Source organism: Myotis myotis, unplaced genomic scaffold (genome assembly GCF_014108235.1).
Source record: "Myotis myotis isolate mMyoMyo1 unplaced genomic scaffold, mMyoMyo1.p scaffold_m19_p_2, whole genome shotgun sequence".
Lineage (NCBI taxonomy): Eukaryota > Metazoa > Chordata > Mammalia > Chiroptera > Vespertilionidae > Myotis > Myotis myotis.
The window spans coordinates 43,506,260-43,515,945 of record NW_023416324.1 but is presented as its reverse complement, the minus strand read 5'-3'; the positions used below and the strand labels follow the sequence as shown (position 1 = coordinate 43,515,945).

The 9,686-nt window shown below is 44.0% G+C and overlaps 1 protein-coding gene across 11 annotated transcripts in view; it reads left to right on the top strand.

Annotated features, from left to right (window-relative positions):
• The first annotated feature begins 1,716 nt into the window (after nt 1-1,716).
• DOCK7 (dedicator of cytokinesis 7) overlaps nt 1,717-9,686 on the top strand; it is a 186,164-nt gene continuing 178,194 nt past the window's right edge. For 9 of the 11 annotated variants that reach the window (XM_036352881.1, XM_036352879.1, XM_036352876.1 and 6 more), the window contains exon 1: nt 1,717-1,880. In XM_036352881.1, the coding sequence (XP_036208774.1) occupies nt 1,843-1,880 (38 nt within the window). In that variant the 5' untranslated portion in view covers nt 1,717-1,842. The remainder of the gene's footprint in view (nt 1,881-9,686) is intronic. The other 2 variants (XM_036352878.1, XM_036352877.1) reach the window with 1 other exon arrangement.

Genomic DNA, 9,686 nt, shown 5'->3' with positions numbered 1-9,686 from the left:
CCAGGACAAGCCAGTGTAACGATGAATAATGAGAATAATAGTGATATTAACAACAGTTGCTAATACATATAGTACTTACCGTATGTCCTTTTCTAAGAACTTTATACGAATTAACTCAATGAATCCTCACTCTACTCTTTCAAGTAGGTACAATTATTTCCCCCATTTTAGAGTTGAAGTTAAGTAGTTTACCCAAGGTCACATAGGAAGGAAGCGGCAGAATAAGACTGGGTTCCTACACAGAGGATCTGAAAGGCCATGATACAGTGTGAGCCTGGACTTACAGTTTTATAAGCAGCTGTTTCATCTTTCCCAATGGACTCAAACTTCCCGAGAGTAGGACTGAGTCTAATCCAGCTTTGTATTCTCTAGAACACTAGGTGGGCTCTACACTTAGATAGAACCTACATATATCTCCTCTTTGAGTAAACTATCTTTGCTGGAATGAGCACTGTTATACAAACCACGTAAATGAAATCTCCCGCGCTGTTGGAGCACTGGGCAGGAAGTTCTGGATCTGACTAATTGAGGTTTTTGCCTCTGACTCAGTGTGTGAGTCCAGGCAAATAACTTAATGGCTGAGTACTACAAACTTGCCAACTGTAAAACAGGAAAATAAGTATCCCACATACTTCACAAGGACACAGCGAGGATAACATAATAATAAACAAACACAGAGGGTAAATTCTTGCAATCCTTAAGAGGAAAGGTACAAGAAACCAAGATATTGTTCTTTTTTTCCCCACTGTAACTTCACTAATCAGCAAATGTGCACTAGGAGGCAAACAATCTAGACACATGGGATTACAACAGAATAATAAAGCAAGCTTTCTGCTACTCCCTGTTTAACAATCGATTTAATGGGCAAGATCAGTTAGAGTGATAAACAGAAATTACTTAATAGAATAGGAAATTGGTAAGGTACATAGAGCTCTCTTAGTCCAACATATATAATGGAAAATGAGATCCAAAAGGGGGAAGTAACAGACTCAGGAAGGGTGCTATCAACGCAGAAACACTGGTCCTCAAAGCCAAGGCCTGGGCTCGGGGCTTGAACGCCAGTGGCAGAGATTACCATCTGTGTGACCTGGGGCCAGTAGCTTAGCTTCTCTGAACCAATTCCCTTCTCGCTAAAATTGTGGTAACACCTTACTTCAGAGAGCTATTGTGAATTTTAAATAATATCCTGCGTGTAAAACTGTAATCCAGGGCCCGGCGGTCAACTATTATTGCCGTTACTTCCGTAGGAGAAAGGTCTTTTCTGTCTCTTTTTCTGTAAGACAAACCATTCTTTGTCCAGCCAGGCCCCGTTCACACGGTGGAAAAAGAAAAGAAAAAGTGCTTTTAATAGGTCGGAGATGGGCGCTGCTGGCACTCGAACGGAGCCACCCTGGGCGGCAAAGCACAGCCCCGCTCGGCAGAGCCCATCTTCCATTTCCTTCCCTTCCTTTTTGGGAAAGGCCCCCCCGCTCCCCGCACCCCCCCTACCCCCCCCAGATTGCTGGCCCCGGTCGGGCTTCTCCCTCCGTCCTGTAGGTCGTGCGGGCCGCAGCAGCGCGGCGGCCAGGGCTGGCGCCTGGGTCCCCCCACACCCCATTCTTCCCCTGGGTTCCCCCGCCAGCGCTCCCGCGGGAATTGACGCGCGGGGGGGGGGGGGGGGGCGGGTGGAGGAGGAGCGGTTTCTTGCTGCGCCGCTCTCAGGAGCATTACGGTAGGGCTCGTTCCCGGCTCGGCCGCCAGCCCCAGCCTCCCGAGTCCGGCGCCGGGACTGGCGGAGGCCGCGAGCGAGGGAGGCACGCGCCCGCTCTCCGCGCCCAGACCGCCGCCGCCGCCGCCGCAGCCATGGCCGAGCGCCGCGCCTTCGCCCAGAAGATCAGCAGGTAAATCCCGGGCGTGGGGCGCGTCGCCGTAGCCGGTGGAAGAGCGGCCGAGTCCTGCCGCGCCGGGCCTCGGGGGTGGGTGGGTGGGTGGGTGTGGCGGCGGGGCGCCGGGATACCGCGGCCTGCCCTGCGGCTGGGCGGGGAGGCGGGCGGCTGCGGCCTCCCGCCGCCCTCGGACCCGGCCCGCAGCCTCGCCTACTGGGGCGCCCGCCTCCACCTCCACCTCCACCTCCACCTCCACCGGCCCGCGGGCACCCGGGCCTGGAGTTTTGCGGCGGCGCACGGCCGGGCGGGTGGGGGAAGCTCCTCGGCCGGCCGGCTGATCGGCGGCGCTTCCCAAATTCTTTGTGTCCCCACCCCCGGCGCCGGGAAAGCCGCGGCGCTGCGCCCCCTCGCACTCCCCGCCCACTCCCCGTGCGCCCCCCGGCGGGTGCGGGCGGCCGCCCTCCTCGCCACCCCGACAAAAGGAGCGGCGCGCGCGGGCGCGGGCCGGGGGAGGCCGCCCCTCCTTCGCGCCTCCTTCCCTTCCCGAGGGATCTGGCAGGGAGGGACCCTCTTTGCACCCCGAGGCCCACTTCAGAGTGGGCTCCTGCGCCCGGGGTTTATGGCCGCAAGGGAAAGTTGGGAAGCTGCGGTCTGCACCCTCGGTGTGCAGCTGCGGAATGTTGGGCGAATCGTGGCTGCAGCCTGATGTTGGGACCATGTGCAGCTCAGGGCGTCCCCGTGTTCCCAGCGCCGGGGAAGGTGGGTGATCGGCAGTGTCCCTCACTCACCCGTCCTCTCACCGAGCTTCCCCAGCCTTCCACCTGTTTGGGGTGGATTGATTGTCACCTTTCTCCCCCGCCCCAAACTACACATTGAATTACCGTGGAGGGTGCTAGCATTGGTAGAATGTCTTTGTGGAATGTACTAGTGTATAAGATGCTAGACATTTTTGGTTTCTATGGATCATGGTGTTCCAATAAAAGAAACACTCACATGTATTTTTTGACAGTTGTATTTCTGTGGGTCTGGATCTATTTCGTTTGCTGAGGTTTTTGAAAGATGTTTGGACCCCCCAACACAGGTCCTTTCTTAACTGCCTGAACTTCCACAGTGCTACTCTATTTTGGCACGTTGTATATTTAAAACTAACATTTCTTTGACTTAAGCTTTGTGCTTAATTATTTTTTTTCTTTGAAGTTTTAAACACGTATTTCATTTTCTCCTTAAGAGGCAAAATAGTAAATGCTAAAGGGCAAGGGCTTTAGTGTTAAACTGTGACATGAGATCCCTACTGTTATTTTCTAACTTGCCATCTTGGCCAAATTGTTTAAGCTGTCTTAAGTTTTAGTTTCCTCCTCTGGAAAATGGGTATAATAACAGTACCCAGATCGTAGAGTTGTTGTGAAAATTAAATGGCAAAATGTGTGTAAAGTGTTTAGCATAGTGCATGGCCTATACTAACTATCACTGAACACTTACAATAATTAGCATATCCTAGAGAGTTGTGATTGATTTAATACTCAATTAGTACTTTTTTTTTTGTAAAACAATTGGGTCTTGTTTCTGAAGGCAGTGCCATTTTTTTAAAAAAATATATTTTATTGAATTTTTACAGAGAAGAAGGGAGAGGGATAGAGAGCTAGAAACATCAATGAGAGAGATCGATCAGCTGCCTCCTGCACGCCCCCCCAGTAGGGATGTGCCCGCAACCAAGGTACATGCCCCTGACCGGAATCGAACCCGGGACCCCTCAGTCCGGAGACCGAGGCTCTATCCACCGAGCCAAACCGATTCGGCAGGCATTGCCATTTTAAAAAAGATGTATTACTTGACACCATGCTTAGTATTAAGTTCTCTTTAATGGAATCAAAAGTTCATCCCTGAGAACATTGCACTGATCAAGAATTGTGCACATTAGGAATTTAGATATGAAACATACAATGTTTGCTCTCCATCTTCTATGGAGTTTGTGTTCAGGTGGGACAGGACAACACACACACATACGCACATACACACACAAGATCGGTTTTGCAAAACAACACTAAATTCAAATTAATATAACCTTGTAAAGTTAGGCCCTTGCCTGTTTGGCTCAGTGGATAGAACGTCAGCCTGGGGACTGAAGGGTCCTGGGTTCCATTCCCGTCAAGGGCACATGCCCAGGTTTCAGGCTCATTCCCCAGTAGGGGGAGTGCAGGAGGCAGCCGATCAATGATTCTCTCTCATCATTGATATTTCTCTCTCTCCCTCTCCCTTCCTCTCTGAAATCAATAAAAAAAAAAAAAATTAGGAGAAAGAATAGGTTTGAGGGTAGAAATGAGGTGAAATGGACATGCTGATTTGAGGTGCTCATGGAGCATTCAAAGGGAAAAGTCTACTGGGTTGTTGGTACAGGTTTTAGGTGCAGAGGAGAGAGATTGGGATGAAGATCTAGATTTGGGAGTCATCAGTAAGTTGATTGTAATGGAAGCAGAGGACATGAAAGCCCAGGAGGAATGTGCAGTCTTAATTTGGAGGGAAGGCCAGGGACAGAACTGCTATAGATGAAGTATTATCTGCTTATCGTGAGTGAAAGGCACTTTCTTCCTTGTTGCCAAATATGACTGAATAATACTTCTGAATAAATTCTTGTTCTGCTTCTTAGTTTCCTACTAAGGGAAGTATAATAACACAAACTCTGGAGGCAAACTGCCTTAGTCTGCCATATTAGCACTGCCCCTCATTGAGTAAACTTGGGCATGTTACTTTATTCACCTCATTATGCCTTATTATCCCTATCTATAAAATGGGATAATAGTAGGACTTACCTTATAGGGTTGTTGCAAAGATTAAATAAATCAATACATGTAAAGTGCTTAGAACAGTGTTTTTTACTAGTGCCCAGTAAGTAGCAACAATTTTTTGTTATTACAGTATTTATAATATGGCTAGGACCTTTTCTTGGTAGTGACAATCCCTTTTATGGTGTCCATACGTGAAATCTGTTGCTCTGAAAAACCTGTTGCTATTTGAAACCTTATCTTTCTTTTTTAAAGAGCTTTATAATTATTAGAAACCTTTACTTAAAAAAGAATTATGTTGATTTCTGGCTCAGTTATTTCCTAATCCTTTTGCTGTTATTTTAGTGCTGTTATTTTTTGAAGCTGTGATTTGGTGACTTCTTCCAGCTCTTTATTCTGTATCATTGATTGTTCTGCTTACCTCAGCTCATCATAGAAAAGCAGCATGTTCATTTTGTCAATATCTTGTCGCCCTACTTCTTAAGGACAAGGCACATGCATTGTTAAGGTTTATACTCACCCCCAGCATATAATAGGTACATTTTTTGGAATGTTGACTGTAAATTAATGATTAGGATTTTGTTTGGATTATTTCATCCTGTTACTTGATATTCAGCAGTAATGATGAGCATTTGTATATTCTTAAAATACTTTTTACTACATTTTCATCTTCATAACTGAGAGAGGCAGAGAACATAGTAAAAAAAAAAAAATCCAGGGCATTTTATACAGGTTGAAATTTTGCTTATATCACAATAGCTATGTGATTCTGGACAGTTGATTTAACCTCGCTGTCTTCGTTTATTCATCAGTGAAGTGGGGATAAATCACCTCCATAGGATTAATGTAAGGATTAAGTGCGTTAATGCATGTAAAAAATTTAGAACTGTGCCTGAAACATAAGAACCATAAAAAAAAAAAAGTTAGCTGCTGCTATTCTTATTTCTGTATTACTTTTTGTTATTATTTTGTCCCTAATCTAGATAAGGAATTGAGGCCTACTGGGCATGGGATTATTTGCTTAAATTGGAACTCAAATCCTAGTCCTCTGATTTCTGGTCTTAAGGTCTTATGCTTAAAATAATTTTTTAAAAAAATTTATTGATTTGAGAGAGAGAGAGAGAGAGAGAGAGAGAGAAACATCGACTCATTATTTTACCCATTTATACATTCATTGGTTGCGTCCCGTATGTGCCCTTAACCTGGGATTGAATCTGCAACCTTAGCATATTGGAAGGCAGCTCCAACCAACTGAGCTACTGGTCAGGGCAGATCTTACACTTTTTATTCAACTGTATTTTCTTTCTGCAAAATATTTTCTGGATTAGTTCCAGATTTTCTAAGAGTGCCACTGTTAGCATCTCAAAAGTTACCCTTGCCTTTTTAGTCTTGCCTTTGTTAATTTAGTATCATTTTGCTGCTAAAGAAGCAGAATATAATGAAAGGCTTTATCAGATCTTTATTTCTGATGAAAATTTACCTGAGTAGGGTTTCCTAGATATAGGCTTATTTATATCCTCAATTGTTTTTAGTCCTGAACCTGTTCATAACTCTGGTTGGTTAGGCCCAATTTTTCAATCTGCTGAATCTGCTGTGTTCAATTCATTATCTCACTGCTGATCAAAGTAAATCCATTCTGATTACTATCAACTACTTTAATGCTGCCTGTTTTGTCACTTTGGACATATACTTCATTGAGCTTTTGTTATACTCATTTCACTAACTCTTAATGCTGAGTATCTTATAATCTATTCTTACTCATGAACTATAGAGTAGTGTTAGGGGGAGACTAGACCAGTTCACACAGACAATAGAGTGGTGAATGCCTGGGAGGGGTGGGTGCGGGGTGGAGGGGGTCAATGGTTAAAAACAAAACAGAACAAACACACAACCAAACAAAGGGGACATCTGTAATACTTTCAACAATAAAGAAAAAAAAAGCACCCCAAAGTTGATCTCTTATTAATAGTTTCTCATTTGAAGTTTACTGCAAATCATTTCTATCATTTATCATCTTTGTTTCCCTACATCATCTTCTATTGAAAAGTTTGACATGAGTTCTGACACGAGTTCTTCATTTTAACCTCAGCATACTACTGTGTCAATATGTCATTTAACCATCTTTCTCTTGAGCCTGAAAAGTGTCTTATCTCTAAAGCTTACCTGTTTTATTGTACTTTGAGTCCCATACCTTGCCACTTCCCTCAGAACCTTGATCTCACAATTTTTCCTTTCCTTTCTAGCATCTTCAGTCTATTCCTTTTAATGGATGCTTCCCTAAACCATAAGACTTACTATGTCTTTCTCATCATAAAACAAAGAACCATTGAGTCTTTTGGCCTTTTTAGCTGCCAAGCAATCATTCCTTTTTCTTTTAGTCATATTTCTCACTTGTTTGTGGTATAGTCGAGACTGTTTCCTGCTTGTTCTCATCAATCCTTAGTCCATACGGCTGTCCTCACCATGGTGCCTTATGTGTACTTGAATTATAGAACTCTTGAGGATTGGGAACCTTTGACTTTTTTTTTCCTTCATCACTGATTTCAGAAACTACTGCATGTTTTTAAATTTTTTCTCAAGCTTCCACCCTCCCCTCTTTCTCCTACTTTGATGGCTGGTTGGGTCTTTTTATCTCCAGAGCTTAGCACAGAGTCTGTGTAAACTGGACACCCAAGTATTTGAATGAATGCCGCCCTGACACCTTGGAGCATCTTTCATTACCTCAGTCCTAGATGACCACAAACCAGTGTAATTGATCCCTGGCTCTCCCTCTCCTAATTCAAATTTGTTGCAAATGAATTCTCCCTAAAACACATGGAATTCTTTTTTTTAAGAATATATAATGGTGCCCTGGCCAGTGTAGTTCAGTTGGTTGGAACCTTATCCAATATACCAAAAGGTCATGGGTTCGATTTCCAGTCAGGGCATATACCTGGGTTGTGGGTTCAATCCCTAGTCGAGGCACATGTAGGAGGCAACCAATCTATGTTTCTCTCTCTCTCTCTCTCTCTCTCTCTCTCTCTCTCTCTCTCTCTCTCTCTATCTCTCTCTCTCTCTCTCGTCCTTATTTGTGGGTTGTTTTCTGGACTTTCTATTTTGTTCAATAGGTCTGGTTATACATTTTTACCAATTATAAATGCTCTTAATTCTAATAAGTCTTAGAATTTGGTAGAGTAACTCCTCCCACCTTTTTAAAGTATCTTGGCTGCTGCTCTGAGCTCTTTGAATTTCCATGTATACTTTAGAAAACCTCCACATCCTATTAGAATTTGATTGGGATTTCATTGAATTTATATATCAGTTTGGGAACAGTGACATCCTTATATTATTGAGTTTCCAATTTATGATTATGGTGCACTCTCCATTTATTTATTTTTAAAAATATTTTTATTGATTTCAGAAAGGAAGGGAAAGGGAGAGAGAGATAGAAACATCAATGATGAGAGAGAATCACTGATCAGCTGCCTCCTGGATGCCCCAAACTGGGGATCGATTTATTTAGTTCTTTATATTGCACAATGACATTTTATAATTTTCTCTGCAAGGTTCTTAAATATCTTTATTTGATTTACTAGAGGCCCCGGTGCATGACATTCATGCACCCGGGGCGGGGAGGTCCCTCAGCCCGGCCTGGGCCCTCTCACAGTCTGGGAACCCTCGGGGGAGCCGTCAGACACCCTTAGTGCTGCCGCGGAGGCGGGAGAGGCTCCTGCCACTGCCTCTGCACTTGCCAGCCATGAGCCCGGCCTCTGGCTGAGCAGTACTCCCCCGTGGGAGCGCGCTGACCACCAGGGGACAGCTCCTGCGTTGAGCATCTGCTCCCTGGTGGTCAGTGCACGTCATAGTGACTGGTCGTCCGCTTTCTGTTGAGTTGCATATTAGCCTTTTATTATATAGGATTCCTAGGTATATAAGGATTTTGTATCCGGCTATATAACTTGCTAAACTCTTGTTAATTCTAAAAATGTATCTGTGGATTCATATGTAATATGGACAATCATATCTAGAAATTATGAATTTTTGTTCCTTTCCAAACTTTATAACTGATTTATTTTTTGTCTTTATTACTGTGCAAATTATTATAATTTCTATTCAACATTGTATTAATATTGAGAATCCTCATTTTGTTTATGATCTCAATGCTTGATGGTTGCTGTACTTTTATTGGTCTGGGTTCCCTAGAAATGGAGATTGAGATAAGGTTTAAGAGTTGAGACTTTATCTGGGAGGCATAACTCCAGGGCATCAAAAGAGAAAATGAAAATGAGGCAGAAAAGGAAGAGAAACAATATAAGGTGATAAGTTATCTCATTGGCCACTGCTCCCCAAAGAGCTGGGGAGAGATTGTTGACAGGTGTGCTTGCTTGGCCACACAGGATCTCTTTTTATGGAGGAACAATTCCTCAGATCAGTAGATGAGAGTCTGGAAGAAGAAATATATCGCCCCGCTTCTCTCCTGCATCATGTTTTCCATTGGTCAATTCTATCTCCTCAGAGAGATATCTCCCCTTCTCTTCTGGGTTGCATCATTTGGACTCCTTTGGCAACCATTCTAGATGTCTCACTACTTTAAAAAAAAAATTTTTTTTTTTATTGAATTCAAAGAGGAAGGGAGAGGGAGATAGAATATCAATGATGAGAGAATATCATTGATTGGCTGCCGCCTGCACACCCCACTCTGGGGATCGAGCCCACAACCCAGGCATGTGCCCCGATGGGGAATTGAACCGTGACCTCCTGGTTCATAGATTCCCACTCAACCACTGCTGCCACACCAGCTAGGTTGTCTCACTACTTTTTCAGTGGCTTTTTATAGAGGAGACTTTTTGGTTGCAAGTGACAGAAACTCAGATCAGATTAATTTGCACACAAAAAAGTGTTGACTTAATAACTGAGTACATCTGGTCCAGAAATACATATGATGTCGGCAGACCTCCTATCCTCATGTCTTACATAGATTTTCCACTGAGTTACAATGAGAGTTCGCAGCCTCAGGCTCAAATCCTGCCAGTTTAGTTCTGGCACAAAAGATCCAGCAACA